General features: G+C 33.0%; 1 protein-coding gene across 2 annotated transcripts in view; it reads right to left on the reverse strand.

Moving 5' to 3' along the window:
* The window catches only part of LOC125059329, an 80,678-nt gene that overhangs the window by 29,659 nt on the left and 30,548 nt on the right, over window positions 1-20,471 (reverse strand). For both annotated transcript variants that reach the window (XM_047663707.1, XM_047663706.1), the window contains exon 2: window positions 5,724-5,944. In XM_047663707.1, coding sequence (XP_047519663.1) covers window positions 5,724-5,802 — 79 coding nt within the window. In that variant the 5' untranslated portion in view covers window positions 5,803-5,944. The remainder of the gene's footprint in view (window positions 1-5,723; window positions 5,945-20,471) is intronic.

Consider the following 20,471-nt stretch of genomic DNA (forward strand, 5'->3'; position numbering starts at 1 on the left):
AACTATGAAAAATACGCTTGGAAACATTTTATGGTATATTATACGGACTTGTTTGTCATGTAACCCGATTGAGAAAGTGCTGATAAGATCCAACCAATCTATTTAATGTAGGAAGCGGAATTTAATAAATTAGTTTCATATATGGTCCAATTACCTTGGTAATATTAGAATGGTAAATTTAAATTTAAGAATTATATTTATGGAATATTTAGCAAGTAAATTTGAATTGAATATCGACCGATGTGTTCCTTTACCAGTGTTAAATTAAATTAAACCTAGCATAGTAAAGAAGAAACTTTTTAACCGGATTAAAGTTATGTATTATTATACATTTACAATTATTTCACATAATTTTAAATTTAACCGACGTTTCGCGTGCTTTACAGCGTGCGTGGTCACGGTGACTGAAGACAAAAGGTGTTGGATGTCAAAAAGTATCACAGCTGTAGAAAAAAGTGCATTATCTGTATTTATTTCCCCGGAGTTGGTATCGACTAAAAGATGGAGGGTTTGAGCAGAAATGGCTCACGGTGTCCTCTATTGCGGATTGTAACTTTTCGGGCTACGTGGCCCAAAATGTGTTAAAGTAACAAAGAAATATTTATGGATTCAGTATATTTTTTACATAGTCACAATAAAGTGTATTTTGAAATTCGTTTTAGTTAAAGCTAAAGTTATTTAAAATATCTTTAAAGCTAAAACTAAGTCAAACAAATTACACAGAGAAATAAAAAATACAATTTGCCGCAATATTACCTGGTATTATTAGCAAAAACACGCCTCTACGGCGACACGATCACGATTTAGGTTAGTTTGGTCGAATTGGTATAGTTTTAACGCCAAGGAATGTTATCCTGGCTTATTTATGTACGAAATATGTTAGAGATTTAACCGCATGTATATTTCAATTTGTTAAAATTATTTCGGACAAAATAATCGTATCATTGTCTGGTATTCTATCCTTCTATGTTTGTATTATCATGTGTGGCCGGATTTGATTCCCGGCTAAATTAACTTTTTCTGGTTGCTACAGAAGTCTAATATTAAGAATCTATTAAGAATTAGAAGGTATTGAGAATCTAAAAAATCAAGAAACAAAAGCAACTCAAGGCTAAGACCAAGGGCCACTTTTTTAATACTTTTATATGCAAAAAATACCAGTGAGATACCATTCCATACTATACATATAATATATATACCGCCTACACATTTGCGCGTTACTACCATGGGGCGCTGTATTGTATGTATATTTGGCATGAATTATTCAAGTATTTTATTTAAAGCAATATTTTCTGTATGAGAATCTACAGATTATCACGTATAAAAAAGAACTAAAAGAGCGACAATGTCAATTGTCAAAGTTATTGGATGCATCGTTCAGTTCAATATAAATAATGAGGTTTAGTAGATTAGATTAGTATTATTTTTAAATTAGCAACAGCAACAATGTATATATATGTTGACAAGTCATCGCCAGGAGACGCCACCACACGAATGTTTAAATTTATTTGACAGCGCTAGTAGTGTTACCTTCCTTAAAAATAATTCGATCTACTAATTGACTTTTACTGTGCGTTTCATGAACCTTATCGAATTCCGTTACGTGAATTTTAAGCAAATTATTTGGCGCAATCACACAATTTTGTTAGTCCAATCGTGTTACAATAATATTATGTTACATTAACTTCCCGAGCGAGTAATCGCTCAATCGCGTGCGCCAACGACTAGTATTTCGCTACAACTTTAATCCTATTTTCCATCTTAGTTACTCTGTAGCGTATTGCGAACCATTTCTCAATAATGTATATATGTTTTTTATCTTTAACTGTTTATTTTGCGTTCACAATAAAAATTATATATCGATACCTCAAATGAAATTTAGGTTAATACAAACCTTTTTTAAACTTTATGACCAATTAAGTTTGCGATAAATAAACTATTTTGAATTACGAAAAATGAACGCGTTTTAATCGTTTTTATTAGTATTTTATAGGAATACTTAAAACATGTGACGTAATGTTTCGTATACACTCAGCTATAAGCAGGTCGGTAATTTTAATTACAATATGAGCAAATACAAGCACGACCTAGCTAAAATCTGAAGTTCATTATTTATAATACAAAATGATATGGCGGCTCCGAGATGTCCGTGAGGCCATAGATTATTATTTTTATCATGCAAACAAGCTTATGGAATGGCCATATAAGGCGGCCCATGTTAGTGGGAGGATTACCGGCTTTTAAGGGCAGATGCTCTTTTTTTTTAAATTGGAGGTCGTATCTCTCATATCGCATTGAGAAGACCTTTTCCATGCGAATGTATCGTTACTATACTATGACAATTTTTATGAAAAAATATCATAATTTAATTATTAAATCTATTAAAGTTGTTCAAACATTTAAATTGCTACTAGTTATAGTAATCGGAAAGTGATTTACATACTATAGGGAATTGCGTGTTCAGACGCGCAATAATAATTTTCAAAATTCCACAAAGGATTCTAAAATTAATTTGATATCGTAATACTGTTTAGGGCAATTAATTTCACGGTTTTAGGTTTATGAAGACCGATTACTTCGAATTATTAGGCTGTAATTAAGTTATTTTTACGGATTTTTTGATTTTATCGACAAGAATTATAAGACTAAAATCGGATTTTCACTTTAGATCAGCCATCAATAATGTCCGAAATGAGGAAATTTTGCTAATATATATATAAAATTCTCGTATCACAATGGTCATTCCCATACTCATCCGAAACGGATCTACCGAATCTTATGAAATTTTTTATGCATATTCAGTAAGTCTTAAAATCGGACTACATCTATTTTTCATCCCCTAAATGTTAAGGTTGGTCAGACCACATAATTTGATACAGCATACAAAAATACATACAACCCTTAATTGACACCCCTCTACGATCAACCCCTATTTTTGAGATAGTTATTTTTATTAAACTAAACAAATATTTCCTAGAAATGATATACATTGGCAAAACGACGTTTGCCTGGTCAGCTCATATATAAATTATCCTAAATGCAAATACTACCTATATAAAAGTAGGTGGCGCTAACTCGGCTAGCATTGGTTATTGACGTCTTAATCAATCCGCCCATGCTTGTAACGTTATTCAATTAAAAAATATTTTGTTAGACAAAAACTGTGGTAAGTATATAAGTGAGTATGTTTAAACAATAATACGGTCAGGTATTCTAAGGAAGTCCAAGCGATGATACAGGTTAAAACATTCTAAAACCAAGTTGTTCTGTGAACCCCACACATATAGTATGTAAATCATTTATTCATATAGGTGACAAAATGTACACTTATGAACGTCAAAAAATAAATATATATGAAATGCTTCAAATTTTACATTTACTGCCAGTTCTCAAATCAAGGGCGTAGAACGGAAGAGAAGAGCTGGCAATAAACTCACGCCACTCTTTTTAATCGCCAAGCTTTTTGTTATACACAATGTTTGTAAGGAGCTGCAACCATTACATGACATCTTAAGTAATTAATAATAATAAAATAAATTAAAAACAAAGATTTTTCCTCTATCAGTAGGAGGATGAGGAGGATCCTCTATAAACATTTGTGATACAAAATAATCACTTAAAGCATCCTTTTTAGTATTGCAATCAGATTGAGCCCCACCAATGTCGTAATCCCGTTTATTAGCATAGCTGTTAAGCTTTTAGTGACCTACGTCAGAATTCGCCAAACTAGTTTTGTCACTGTTAAATTTGTTATTGGGTCTTTTTGAAAGGAATACCGTCGAAATTCGGGCCCGGATAATTAGGTTTGGAACAATTTCACACGTCCACATTTTAGGGTGGAACACGGTTACTCTGACCTTTTTTCTAATTAATGAACGTAAGTAAGAATTTAACGCATTGTCTAAATGTACAGCGTATAAATGGGTGGCAAATTTTGTATTTAAAAAAGAACTAACTGAATATTAACAATCACAGTCTACCGAAATTAATAGTAGTTTTAATCTTTAGAAATTAATCTGTGTTCCCATATCTACAATAATGTTATTTGTTACGAGTTGCTGATTTCTAGAATGGCTGTTAATTATATAGTAACATACGAATACGAATACGTAGCAAATACGAATGCACATATAGGAAACCATTGTTCATGATTTACATAGTTGGACGAGTCTATGAATGTATTGCTCAAAGACAACAGTTTTATAATTTAAACTTAATGTACCTATTGGTTAATTTTTACGAATTACATATTATATAAGCTGCAAACAAATCCTACGTTGGACAAGTAAATTGCGGGGAAAAGGTACAAATGTTTCTCTGTATTAATTTTCATCTCGGAAAAGGATGATTGTATGAAACCGTAGGAAGGTTTATTCGCAGAATTCGAAAGATAAAAGGGCTTTGTGATGGTTAGTTTAAAATGAACACAAGTTATTTTGTCATATATATATTTACAACACATTACGTAAATATATATCTAATCTGAATTAAATTGATCAACGAGAATGGACTGTTGCTTTAATATCTCGTCAAAAAAGGAGCTAAATAAATCCTGGAGGTGTAGGTACCCATGGGCGTCAGTTAGTTGCCTCTTAAAAAATCTAATTATGATTATTAAACTATATGAGTATGTACGAAAGTTAGTAAAGAAAATTAATTAAATTCATCAAAGCACAATTAAATTTTTTTTTTATAAAAACTTAACTTAACTTTACTTTAACAAATAAAGAACTTAACTTTTTCTAATTTTCTAATTTGTAAATGAAATTTAATAAAAATAAATATCATTCCTATCTAACAAATTTTATCATTTTTGTACATGATATCGTTTTTAAGTTTTACTTCGATTTAAAAACATATTCCACCGTGCATTTTTCGGTTTTTATTTAATTTCGCCCTAAGTTATAAAACTATTGTTTTTTGATCGAGGATATTTGGATATTCCTAAATGCGTAATTACCATTCCATTAAAACCAAGTAAACTAGAATTCGGTACTCTATGTGAAATAATAAAAGAATTAATCATTATTCAACAAGGCGTTCGCAAAACACTTTATCAATTGAACATGGCAGTGTTTGCGATGTCGTTCATGGATAAACGCAATCTTTATACAAATAGAACTTCGATTCCGGAACAGTTGGTCGGAACAAGATGGTAATTCTTTGATCTCGGGAACTCGATAAACAATTCTAGAATATTCTCTTACCTTTTGACCTAGCCTTTGACAGATGAAAAATCGATAAAAGCCTAAACATTGGTATTCTTTTAGTTTTGTGAGGACGAGAAGTATATTGAGGACTTGCTGAGTATGATTTTTGTTATTTAAATTGTTATAAATATCGCAAAACTAGTGAATATGTTTGTCCTCTAGTAAATATGGTCCACACTTACTTGAAGGAAGGATGTTTTTCTCAGAGAAATTGGATAAAAGCTAGTGTTTTTAAAGTAATAAACCCTTGTGTAGTCGAATTATTGTATCTCATTTTAGTACTTTTCAACAAACGGAAACCTTCTATTTAATTCTAACTCTACGAGTGAAGTGAATAATTTAAGAAATTTGTTTTAATTATATACCTAGCATACAAATGTAAAATATGTTAAAGTATTTCATACAAACAAGATTCCGCGAGAATAGGAAAATGTAAAGTACAGATAAAAAACACAAGACCGTCCCGACAAAACCACAGTAAAAACAATAGTACAAAACAGATAAAATACGTACCGTATTCTGGGCAAGTGACACAAAATGCCACCGCCAGGATAAAGCCGACCACCTCGTTGCCGAAACTTTTGTTTGCCATTTTATCTTTTTTAACCCACGCTTGCGTTTAGCGACATCTTTCTTTTTCTTTTCTATCGCGTTGACACTAAAGCTTCTGTACACTCATGGCGTGGTTCGCGATCAATGCTTTTAACTGCATTGTTTCACGCTCGCATTCATATCTGTAACAAAAGATGCATATTTACATTTTCAGGTTTTTGGAACAAATTAAGTTGACGTTCAGTATACATGTATGTGCGTATATAATAAATGTATGAGTATAGAAATTGATCATTAACAAATATGTTTTCAGTAAATAAGTCGGGGTAATATGCTCAAAAATTCAAAATTCAAAATTCAAAAATCATTTATTCACGTAGGTAACACAATGTACACTTGTGATTCGTCATTAAAGAAATAAATATTAATGCTTCTAATTTTACATTTACTGCCAGTTCTCAAATCAAGGGCGTAGAACGGAAGAGAAGAACTGGCAATAAACTCTCCGCCACTCTTTTTAATCGCCATGTTTTTTTTTTTTTTTACACAACGTTTGTAAGGAGCTGCAACCATTACACCATGTTCCACATGACATTTTAAGTAATTAATAATAATAACATAAATAAAAACAAAGACTTGTCTTTGTTTTTATTTATGTTAAAACAGGTAAAGCAGGAGTCATGGTGAAATAGGAGCACGCACTTACATTCTCGTGGGGACAACACGCAAACACATAGTCGAAATAATTAACATCACCGCATACACGAATTCAAGTACGACCAGTCACCACAAGTAGCACCCGTTCACGAGTATGACGCATGGCCAGCCATCGGCCCCCTCGCCATATTTTAGGGAGAGAGACAACCCGACGCATGGACGCCGCCACAAGCAATGACATTTAAGCGAGCATGACGATCCTTGAAATGTGGACTTGGCTACATAAGAAAATAATAATAATACTGAAACAATTGGATACCACATGGATCACGGTTTGTTCCCACTTTACATTAAAACAGTCGTGGATGTTGACGATCGCCCCAGAGTCTGGAAATGCAGCCGAGAGATTCAGTCGTGTTACCTATAATACATACTGGAGCAAGTCATATCCAAGCACTAGGATCGTTTAAATATTCATTTATATTATAATAAGCCTTAGCAAGCAGTTTTACTTTAATGTACGATTTAAATTTATTTATTGACAACGCTTGTATCTCACTAGGGATTTTGACCTCGTTTATATAAAAACGTAACGTTGTTATAAGTGAATAACTACTATGCTAAAGTGTATATCAAAGTCATCATCATTAAATAAAAAATATTTTTTCATCTAACTCAAATATAGGCCAAAGATAAATCAATAAATTCCACAGACGTTTCATATAACATTTCAACCTAATTCTATCTCTCGATCACAATTTCTCAAACTGTCAGTAGCACATGCTCGTCACGTGTCAAACCGTATGTTATAATTTTAGCTATAGGGATATAATGGAGAAAATTTATCTCTTAAAGTTATTATATAAGAACGATTTTAAACACTTAATGCACGAAGTTTTATATAAGAAAAAATCCTCATATAATTATATATGCTTATTACATTCAAGAAGAGTGTTAACATATTGTTTTGAGCGTGCGACTCTCATATCCGTAGACCATAGATTCGATCCCTGGCTGTGTCGCTGTACCAATTAACTTTCTATCTATGAACGCTTTTAAAACTCGCTAGAACGATGGAAGAAACTTGAAAAGATATGCCTTAGACATAATAAGTCGACGGCTTGAGTGAGATGCAAAAATCTTTTAGAAAAAACAAATGATCACGAATCCGATACGTAAATCTGAGGCCTAGATCTAAAAAGGTTGTAGCGCCACTGCCACACAATTTTTTTTTATTATATTCAGACTGCACTGTGTACGACCCCATTTTTCAATGTTCGCCTGTAAGAGATCAGTCATAACATAAAAAAAACTTCATCATTGGATTTTAACAAAAAAAAAATTCATAACATAAATGCGTAACTGCGTAAAGTTATGTTAATTTAAGTATGTTAAAAAGTTTTATTTAAATACGATTTTTGGAAAATTAAAGTTAAAGCAAAACTATATAAATTTAAAGTTTGAATTCCAATACTACGTATATGGATAATTGCTGGTCCACGCAAAATCATTAAAAACAAAATTGTTCAACGAAAGCTGATATTTTTACACAATACACTCTATAATTTGTAGAGTGTATCTGACCTGAAAAGGACTACATGTTATTGTACAAAGGCATCCCAGGCAGAAATTGTATTGTGTAACATCCCTTTATACCGGCCGCCGAGTGTCACTTCTGTTTACCAGTACCTACGTCTATTCTTTGTCTTGACACACCGTTGCTGAGCGTTTTTCTGATGTTTCAACAAAGCTTCATTCTACACGAACGATAATTTATATTAAACAAAACGTATTTGTTAATGGATAAATGAAACTATTATCTCACGCCTATTATTCCAATTTTATAGGACTTCCAACCACGAGGTAGGTAGCGCAATAAACATTTGCATGTACACTAAAAGAAAATATCGTACAGAAATCTATAACTGTCGTGCATTAAGCGCATATATAAAACTGTTACTACTTAATTACATACAATATATTTCCTGGATTAAAACCGTTTGACTAAACTGTAATGCATCTAACTACAATAAATGAACATCAAAATAAAATTTTGCCAAAAAATTGATTCTCTTTAAGCACACAAAGCATTTGCAAGTACACAAAAACCAATATTCGTAAATTAACTAATCCTAATGAAGTCATCTAAATAATGCCTTTACACGGGAAATGGGGACTGATTACTCAAAGAGAGAAAAATCCTATCATTTCTCTGGCTTTCACTCTCTTTTCAATTTATTTCACTTAATGCGGGAAACAAGATTCCTTTCACTGCTCGTTGTACATAACGTGGTCTTTTTATCAAAAACAAGGTCAGTAATTTAGACAAAGGGTGACAGTAACAATGATTTTCAGTATGGTATTCATACCAAAACAACGTCATTATTATACAACGGTACCATTTAGACGCAGAGCCTAGATAGTCGAATTTCTCGGGCAGGAGGCTCAGCTGATGTTAAGTGATACCGCCGCCCATGGACACTCTCAATGCCAGAGCGCTCGCGAGTGCGTTGCCGGCCTTAAAATAAAATAAATATTTTAAATATTATATCTTACATCGATTTTAACTAGACTATTATCAAACCACAAAAGTGTAAACAATAATTGTTCATCGTCGTGATTGAATTATTTATCTTAATATGGTTTTTCATTGTTTTCAGTTAAATTATCTCTTATGTCAGATTAAACTAATAATTTTGTAAGGAATTGTAAGCCACTGAATGATCCTTTTTGGGCTCCAATTGGATTTATATATATATATAACCGATGGTAACTTAGTTACTTATTTACGAAGTGATTATGACAGATATATGGATATCTTTCATATAAGTTAGATTTTATAATACATGTAAGGGTAGGAAATCACCGACATCCTTATTTATTATTTGATCCATTTTTTGCAGAGCCATATACAGGCCGTAAAAGAAAGTTTGTGATCATAAAAGCATTTATGGCGACCCGTGATGCCTTTAGATGACACTGTTTACTTGTAAGTATAGCATCATTTTCAAATGTTATTGCCCTAAAATAATAGTCCAAAGAACTAGCCAAGGTTACGGTAAGAGGTTAGAGGTTTACGTTGAGGTTTTACGTAGTATTATTTGTATAAGATGTAATAAAAATGGTTGGAAAACATCAATATTATGTTGAATATTACATAGTACATACATATTATAATCTTTGCGCAGAGGCGAAGAGAACTTGGGGAAACTTATTTGAAGAAGAATACAAAAGATCACGTGGCCGTTCACCAAAATATGGGGTCTATGTATGGGTATGGCACCAGGGGGCCGATGGCTGGCCATGCGTCATACTCGTGAACGGGTGCTACTTGTAGTGACTGGTCGTACTTGAATTCGTGTATGCGGTGATGTTAGTTACTTCGACTATGTATTTGCGTGTTGTTCCCACGAGAATGTAAGTGCGTGCTCCTATTTCACGATGCCTCCTGCTGATAGAGAGCAAATCTTTGTTTTTAATTTATTTTATTATTATTTCTTACTTAATATGTCATGTGGAGTGTGGTGTGGTGTTGCAGCTCCTTACAAACGTTGTGTAAAACAAAAAACTTGGCGATTGAAAAGAGTGGCGGAGAGCTTATTGCCAGTTCTACAACCTTGATTTGACAACTGGCAGTAAATGTAAAATTAGAAGCATTTAATGTACATTTATTTTTTGACGTTCATAAGTGTATATTGTGTTACCTATATGAATAAATGATTTTTGACTTTTGACCAGATGGACGGATCAAGCGAAAGACTCATCGTCCTAAAAACTGTACACTGTAATAAGAGAGGCGCTAGAAAGAAACCGGTGGATAATCTGTTTCAGATGTTTCCTTGTTGACTTTTTTTTATAGAACAGGGGGCAAACGGGCAGGCTCACCTGATGTTAAGTGATACCGCCCCGCCGCCCATGAACACTCTCGATGCCAGAGGGCTCGCGAGTGCGTTGTCGGCCTTTTAAGAATTGACTTGACTATCTGATATGAGCTACCAACCGAAGAGAGAGTGATAATCTTTTATCACATTTTTAGATGAAATGTATGTTTTATCTTTAGGTATCTGATTCTTACTGATGACCAGGACTCTGTGCAAGATTGTATTTTTTGTTGTAACATGCCAGTTTCGTCACAATGTGATCTTTATATAGATAAATCAAATCGCCGGTGCACAACAAAGGTACGCACGACTTCACGATTAAGAATTCACGGATAATCACTAGGTTAACACACTTTTATCAATATTAAAACTCGTAAATCTCTGTGAAATCGCTTGATATACAAAAATAGTCTATAATTAAAATACATTGCACCGTTATATCAGACATCGTTTGTTAAACTTTGAACCAAATTTAAAAATAGTTATAACTTAATATAGATAAGAAAATGACTTAAATTTCCTCAATCCCCCGAGAAAAGCACTACACAGGCTATGAATAATTTTCTTTTGCTTTCCCTTTGCCACGCCAGATAATCGATTTAAGCTCTGGTCGTATATTCCCGCAAGTAGGCTTTCAATCCAGTCACGCTTAAGAAGATTTACCGGCTGGAGTTTAGGAACTCATTTGCATTGTAACATAGTAACTTTGTTGATGTAAAAACTTCGTGGTGAGGTAAGTGAATTTATGGCGTAATATCTTTCGGGTTAAATGCACTTAGCCGATTTTTCCTTGCAGTTAAGTTACAGTTAAAAAGCGCGCCTTGTTGCCTTTTATGGACTTGATACTTTGTTGCGGTTCATAATTCTTAACTGTCAGCAGGGTGCAACATTAGGGTTGGGAAAGTATATGATTTTTCTATGTTGTTTACGTTTGGGCGTTGTCGCATTATAACTTGCATATAATCTGTGAATGATATTCACAGATTTTAGGTTATGCAAGTTTATTTCCAATTAATGATCATAGTGTTACGAATTCCTCGTATTTATTATCTAGTAACATTCATATGTATTTTAACACCAATAGTTGTCGCGTCTAAGAGTACTCTTAACACGTAGCTGTCCTACCATTCTTTATAAATATAATAATAATTAATGAATACAAAGACATATTTAGTGACATAAAATGTACCGAAAAATATGAGCATATCTCAGGTCCGGCAGGAAAATTAATAAATCGGGCAATCATCACTAATTTTAAATCTATCTATCAACTTGATTCGATTATCTCTCGCTGACCACGACTGCTAAAACGTCGAGTTATGTAAATAATATATTAAATTCGTGTACCTAATAAAGAATTTAACGATAAAGTTTTGAAATATATGTTAAATTATGTTGGTACCATATTTTTATATTGATATTACTCGTAAACAAGCGGCCATTGTGCAGCATTAGAAAACACTAGAAACTTCTAAACGTTTAAAGTATATAGAACGTAACAAGCTCGCGTCTCGCACGGAAGCTGCGAAGAAAATTCTTATCCACGAATCAGGATGCGGACATATGTTGAATATGAAATGAACAGTAGAATGTATTTATTCTATGAAATCTATTTCAAAAAACTTTCGTAGTTTTTTTAGTTTCTGGGCGCGATTGTGCGTAGCGCGAACCCCACCTATGCAAGAATGGATGTATCTCTCTGCTACTGATCACTAACTTCTCTATGAAGAAAAATATTACCGACGCTACTATATAGTATTAGTTGGGAGAAAGAAATTATCACTATAACAGTAACTGTTTGTTTATTTATTTCGTAATCCACCAATCTACAGCTAAAGCAAAAATGGAATACATAATGTAAAAGGTTCAAACATCTACGAAAGGAAAAAAACAAAAAAAAATATTAAATAATATGTACCTAACTCAGCTAATGATTTAACTTTATATTTTAGTATGATACAGTGAGAGCATTCGAAAATTGGTTTACTATCTTTATACTCATTCTTAAGATAAATAATATACAATCATTGTTTTAGCTTTTCCTGACTATAGTTAGATTTATAGTTATCACGGGCCAAATTAAGATGTAACATTTTATATGGCTCCTAACAAGTGCATTATACAAATCCTCCATCCAGAGCCCAAATCATAGAGTTACAGCCATTTGGAATGTAACTCTATGATTTGGGCCCTCCAAGAAAAAATATATTCTCTAATGGTGGAGCGTATTCAAAATAAATTTATGAGATACATAATGAGGTTGTATGGAGTGTACCCATTTTACCCAATAATGTATCCATTGTTTTTCTTGGGCACGGTTGGATACAATAAGTTAGACGTAAGGAGGGACCTTACTATCACGTTATATTTTTTTAAGATCCTTAGAGGTAAAATCTATAATGAGGAAATGTTGGAAAGACTGGGGCTGCGTGTGCCAAATAACCACGCTCGGCGGGGTAAGCGGTCGCAATTGCTGGCAGTGCCTCGGGCGCGGACGAACTTACTTAGAGAAGCACCATTTACGCGTGTTTTGCGCACCCTAAACACTATTGCTTGTGAGACGGATATATTTAGTTGCACACTGGCTGAATTCACAAGAATTTCACTATTTATAATTAGTTATAAAATGGTTTAGGTTTTTAAGTTTTTACTTGTTATGTTTATATGTATTATGTTTTACGTTAGTTTTCTATTGTATTAGTATTAAGTTACTGTAAAAATAGGAAATAAGGAAATAAATAAAAATTAAGAGGTTTTAACTATTAATTAAGTCCGCCAAATAAACGTGTTAATTTTACCTTTTTTTTTAAATACATGTTCTTTACTTGGACATCGAACATTACGATCTAGCGTAACTTAAAACTAATAAGAATTTAGCTCTAATCTAATTGACTAATAAGAATATTTGACATAAGAAAGTGTTCAATAACACTACTTACAATCTCTATGAAAAGGAAAACACTCTGTTCTTGTGTTCTATTTTGATGTGTGAATTTTTTTTAATTAGTTCCCAAAATACGTGATTTTTCCAAGGACAGCATATACTCTTCCTCTAAAACTTTCATAAGTGTTATGAATAACTCTTAAGAGAATACATAAGAACGTCTACGGATATGTTGTTTTAAACTTATTCTCAAATCTTCTAATAGAATTATACTATATTTACATAATCTTGGTATATTTTTCTTTACTAAGAAGTTAATTAATATGCTTTAAACAAGCTGATATATATCATTTAACACCTATATTTCACGCAAGCTTGATAGATGTAATGATTGCTTTTACTTTAAAAAAATGAATCTTACTCAACTCTGACAGACAATGAATGTCAATATTAAACATACCTGAATTTAAATCTTCAATTTAATTTTAATAGAACTTGGACGCTCTTTAGACACCTCTTAAACATTGATATCCCTTACACAAATACTAGCAAGCATAAGTAAAACAATAAAAACGTTGCAACAACACTTTGACCGGCAAAACACAGCTTTTATTCAAACAATATTAGTTCGTGCTCAGCAGTGACTCCCAATATTTCCCTCTTCATATCCCCGATGTGATTTTGGCTCGTTTCCAAATAGCGCGGCCATATTTTTTGTCCACCCACCGTGTTACTCTAAAATATTTCCTTTTTAGGATGATAAGGAAATTTGTTGAGCATATTTCATCTTCATTAGACGCTTTGGGTGATCGTTGAACATCTTTTACCTATACATTGAAAATTGTCTATTGTTACGAATACGGACGGAAATTGGTCGTGTCTTTTGATAAATAAGTAAAGAGCACATTTTTGTTTCAGTAAATATTTAAAGACATTGGTTACGAATGAAAGCCTCCCTTAAGGATCTAAAATACTTAATAAGATTATTTATCGTTACTCTTGAAAAATGTTTTAATCTTTTTTTACATAGAGACAATCATGCTTAAACTGTCACTCCCATCTGTCACGTGGCTAATTGATCCCGATCATGTAATGAACTATTTGCTTAAGAACAAAGCCTTCTTAAGTATCCATATATTAATTTAGTGAAGCTTTCTGCGTATGATAAAAATTTATTTATTGTTAGTACCTACTCGTAGATGGATATGACAGAACAAATAAATAATAAAGTTTGGAAGGATACTACGATATAGCAATTCAACAGATATTTCATGCAAAGTTCAGACGTTTGCGTATTACCGTGTTTACAGCCTGTGTTGTTGTTAATTATGAATTTCAGCCACCTACCCCAGCCTTTATTAATTTAACAAAATCGTTCAAGGCCAAGTGCTTAATTTATTCATAAAATTACTCTCACAAAGAATTACAACCTCTAGGCTACCTCAAGGTTAATATTATATAAGTTTATGAACTTGAAAACAGCTTAAGATTTTTTTTTGAATAATCAAATCAAAATTTATTGAATCATATTGATTACTTTGTACACTTATGAACGTAAATATACAAATAGGAAGATTTAAATTTAGTTTATTATTTTGAGAAGAGCTGGCAAGAAACTCTCCGCCTCGATTTTTAATGACCAAGTTTTTAGTTGATAAAGAAATCGTAAGGGACTACAACCATTACGCCATGTTTTACTTGACATATTGAGACATTGAATCTTGTAACATTAGACGCTAAAGCTCTCGTAAAGTAATTTATCACAAGTAGAGGAATTGTAAGGCTTTCCAGTATGAGGCATCATAATTCTGTACCAATCGACACTGATAATTTTACTTTATATACAAGTACGGCATAAGGTTTTGTGCCTTTCAAAGTAAAACGGCTGCTGCTATTTTACACTCTATATAAATATTCTCTATTATTCGATTAAAATTGTACCTATGTAAATTGTACTATGCACCGGTAGTTAAAGATTTTACGTTTAACTGTTTCTCGTATGCATAAGTATCTAATTCCAGTAATCTCATTTAAATTATATTCTAGTCTAAGCCTCAAACAAGCCTTATAATTAACAAAAGTAATTCGAGTAGCTTACTCGGTATTAACGTAACGAAATTTTCAGCTTGAAAATTTAGCGATAAAAGACCGTGTTGTGAAAAAATGACTGACTCTTTTGAATAATAGCGTTCATTTCGCTTGACGCTGCTTCTCATAATACTCAGGTAATTGCTCCAGTATAATAGGATAAAAATTTTACTGTTATTAATGCGTCCCAGTAAATGCTTCACCACAATTGCTTTATTTTACATGATTAAAATGTGATATTGTTTTATCTTAATTTACACTAATGTTATAAAGAGGATTGATTGGTATTTTTGTAATTTTGTAACGAAATATGTATAGTATTGTCTTTGATTAACATAACCTTAACACATTTAATGAAAAAACTTTTTACCGGATTAAAGTTATGTATTATCATAAATTTACAATTGTTTAACATAATTTTACAATTGTTTAACATAATTTTAAATTTATCTGACGTTTCGCGTGCTTTACAGCGTGCGTGGTCACGGTGACTGAAGACAAAAGGCGTTGGATGTCAAAAAGTATCACAGCTGTAGAGAAAGTTGCATTATCTGTATTTATTTCCCCGGAGTTGGTATCGACTAAAAGATGGAGGGTTTTGGCATTTGGGTCGGATAAAGTTAAATAATTGTAAATTTATAATAATACATAACTTTAATCCGGTAAAAAGTTTTTTCTTTAAACGAAATATGTACTCAATAACTTTACGTTATAAAGGCTATATAATAAATAAATGTGCACCCAGGTTATATAAACTTAATGTTAAATAATTCCGAAATATGAAATATTAGTGACAATAGAAATTCTAATTTACCACAAAACTAGTTGTCATATTTCGTGTCATTGCTCCCAATTAGTGCAGGCTTTCAGGCAACACTCCTGTTAATAAACAGGCTTCGAACAATGATACAGCCTTTTCAGTTCGTGTCGATAGATCCTCAATGCACTTGACCCGTCAGAAAAATATGGCGCGTGACATTTTCGCTAGGGTATCGTTATCGTGGTATATATTTTCAAAATTAGAACTATATTCGAATAAACAACATCCAATTAGGGTAGGGTTGCATGGAATAAATCGCTTGTTAGCGATAAGGCCGCCCGTTGCCTTATAACTATGTAACCTGTTTTTTTATTTCTGTAAATAATAATCTATAAATAAATATCCATTTGCTGCTATGAACCGCGGGAACAATTAATGACATTATAGTGATGTATCCCTCTGTGACATGTGTTGACTTGTGAACTGTACGTAAAGTCCTGTAACCCCAATTGGCTAAGGGGCATTTAAATTGAGAGAGTTATTTGAACTCGGCCAGCAAGGTGAATATTAAAAAAGTTAACTGCCTCTCCTTGTAGTACTTTGAAATGGTATCAGTAATAATAACACCGTCTCGCCTTAGTCAAAATATAGTTTATAATAAAAAATACCTTAGTGAACGGTCATTCAAAGTAAATTCTTTTTTTATTTATTTTTTTTATGATTGGACAATTCACACCAATTAACCTAGTCCCATGCTAAGCTGGTGAGGCTTGTGTTATGGGTTCTAGGCAACGGATATACATACATATTGTACATAGATAGACCTAACACATATAAATACATATTTAAACACCCAAGACCTAAGCACAACACCAAATGCTCATCACATCGATGTTTGTCTCAGCCGAACCCGCGACCCATGGTTTCGCAGTCAGGGGTACTAACCACTAGACCAATGAGACGTCAAATTCAAAAAAATAATATATTAATAACTACGAATCACTTAGGGTAAATTATAATTAAGCATGAACCACCAAATATGAAATTACCTTGAACTAAATTATGTTAACCAAACTTCATAATAGTTCCTCATTAGGCCAAATAATAACAACAGTGTTCCGAAGAAACAATTTATTATGATTTAGTGGGCGTTCCTAAATTGGTCCCCAAACAGCTACTTGTAACGAAACTAAACTAAATTTTGTGCTATAAATATATATTACACCAATTTAGAGAACCTTTGGGAAAGCAAACGTACAACAATGAAACGCAGATTGGACATTGATTTATTATTCAAATGTATTGTGATTTAATATATGTACATAAAATAAGATAGATTCAATCAAACGGATTGTGGGAAATACAAGGATAAATAGAGCTTATATATCTCAAAAGATAAATCAGGGGTTTATTTAACTCTATAATTCATGGTCGTCATTTGTTTGTTTTAATATAGAACAGAGGGCAAACGGGCGGAAGGCTCATCTGATGTTAAGTGATACTGCCGCTCATGGATACTCAATGCGATAAGGCTCGCGAGTACGTAGCCGGTCTTTGAAGAATTGGTACGCTGTTTTCTTTTATATTATCAATAACTTTAATTATAATTTAAAAACATCTCAGTTACAGTCTTTTAGTCATATAATGGGGCATAGTGGCATTGGGGGATTAATTTGATTGAATGAATATTTTTCATATGATGATATTTGTCGCGTCCGTAAAACGAAAACTGACACAATGCCAGTATATAAGTACCAATAATTGAGAAAAGTCAACCTAAATAAATAATAGAGCTCATGGTATGGACTTAAAACGTCTAATCTGGGTTCTACGTCAAAACGCTAGTAATAATTATTGTTGTTCATCATTTGATTTCAGCTTTGACAGCTGTGTTTACACATATAATAAACATATGTTTGGACATAGAAACCACAAGTGTTGGCACTTAACCCCAAAATAATAGTCTGGCTAATAAAATATTTTCATGAACTACGTCTAATACAACCTGATAGGAAGATTTAGAATCTTTGAATGAAGATTTAGGGTCCCAAAAGGGACTGAGTTCGACATTTGACCGATAATATTGAACGAGGTAATATGAAAATATATTCGATCAATGCAAACTTTCAGGTCAGACTAGAGCTCTCTTAGGAACAAACCTATTTGGAAGAGACATTTCATTGATTTTCTTTGTATAAGTTTTTTATTATATTAAACATTGTTATAATGGTTGTAGTATTATGCTTACCTAAGTTTCTTCGAACAAAAAGTATTCTTCGGCTTATAACTTTTTAAGTCCTCTTTATTTAAGATAAGAGACAAAAACATTTAACCATAAATACCAATCATATTAGATATTGTCACCATAATTCATAAAAACTTAATCACCCTTTCGTCTCGTTCTATCAAATTCTTTTAACGCTATGATGGAAAGAGACCGATGAGAACTTTAGTTCGAAAGGTGAATTTGGACTCCTTTATTAGTAAAACTAGCGACCCACCCCGAATTCGCACGGGCAATCGTTTATCTTGATAAGCAAACCCTTACATTTTTCGGGTTAATATTTATTTTTTATAGAACAGGAGGCAAATGGGCAGGAGGCCTGGCCTATACACGGCCTATGACATTCTCAAATAACAGCGCTCTATTGGTAAAATATTTTTTTTTAATCGGTTTTGTACATCCAAACCTTACCACCTACAGCCTCACAAAGTCTATCTGTTTTATTTATATTAGTATTAGCAGACTCGGCGAAGCATTGCTGTGGCTAAGGTTTATGTTATTATTATTACATAGTAAGCTATTCAAAGGAAACAGTAGGAGAACACCAGTCATGGGGACCACCATGCTTTTTTGGTGGTTATGCCAATAAATAAAAATAATAATACGGGTATAAATTGAGATGTAAGCTATCCTATCTTTTAAGTTGGATCAAACTACACACGGTGTGCAAATTTGATTGACATCGGTTCGGTAGTTTGGGAGTCCATAGCGGACAAACAACGTGACACGTAATTTATATATATTAAGATGGATAAAAAGAAAATCGGCGGCGCTACAACCCTTGATCTTAGCCTCATATTCCTATATCGTTTTATTTTTTTTATAAATTAGTAGGTGATTTGATTAGTCTCTGTTTCCTTCACCGAAATTGTGATTTTTAGAGACTACATGAAAAGAAATCGCCATTAGTGTACAGCTAGGGTTTGAACCTATAGGGATGAGAGGCGCACGTCGAAGCGAACGAGGCCTATACTGTTTTTCTCAGTATAATATCCTTTATATTTATTTACTTTTGATAATTTACTCTTAAACATAACTCCGCTGACATTTACGAGCAACATCGTCTCCATTTTACTATACAGGTATCTTTTAAGCTCTTTGGTTTTACGATAGGCTTCAAGCTTTGCATCAATGTCACATCAAAATTACAGTTTTAAAAGAATATATCTAATGATTGAAGGACGCATTTGGTCCACAGTATAAAACAGTTTAAAAAAGAATATGTGGCCTAGTTATCGGAGTCCAATATTTTGGCCGGGACCGACACAGTGGAGGACTTGCTGCAGCTGAAAGCCAGAAATTAGCGGCAGATGGTACAGGCCATGGAGCGCTGGAAATTTGTAATTTCGTAGGCAAATTTTTTGGGTCGCAGACTTGCAGAGCCAGCGGAGTGAGTGAGTAAGTTTTCATGAGAACTAAGTCCCGAGGGCAATAGCAACTGATTTATTAATGTTATATTTTAATGTTGATTTTAAAATAATATTAGGTCTTTACACGTCCGACTCCACCATACCACTTCGGGCGAATGTTCGACGTGAATTTGTAAACGAAATTGAGTCAAATGGCCATCTACATGCCACACCTGTATTAAGATACTTAAGAATATGTTTATAACATTATATATACGCCACGATGTTTCGTTTTGCTATATAATTCGGCGAAAATGTAATTTTGATTGAAAATTGTACATTACGTAGAACTTACAATTGTCATATAGTTCCTGTAAAATGTAAATTCTGCTTAATTTTAATACTTTATTGACCTCACTTCAAACACAATACGAAATAATGTCGACATTCATTAAATATTCACTGATATCAAACACGATTTCAATTCGGTAATATAAATTTTACACAAGAGCGAATTCAATTTTACAAACAATCAAAACACAATTATACCAATTCAATAGATATTGAAATCAGGCTATTGGAAACTAGGAATGCCCTTGAGACTCCAAAGTGGCCTAGAAGTTTATTCATTGTTTGGCTCAAAGCTCTTGATTTGGAGGGATTATTAATTTATGGTAACGCACTGTACGTAGCGAAGTGAGTTTATTAATGTAATCATAATAATCTTTCGTCCAACTCGGATTTCGACGAACTTTGGTTCCCATTGGAGTAGAGACTCTTGGGCCGTGGGGTTCAATGCACAGGCG

Source organism: Pieris napi, chromosome 19 (assembly GCF_905475465.1).
Source record: "Pieris napi chromosome 19, ilPieNapi1.2, whole genome shotgun sequence".
Lineage (NCBI taxonomy): Eukaryota > Metazoa > Arthropoda > Insecta > Lepidoptera > Pieridae > Pieris > Pieris napi.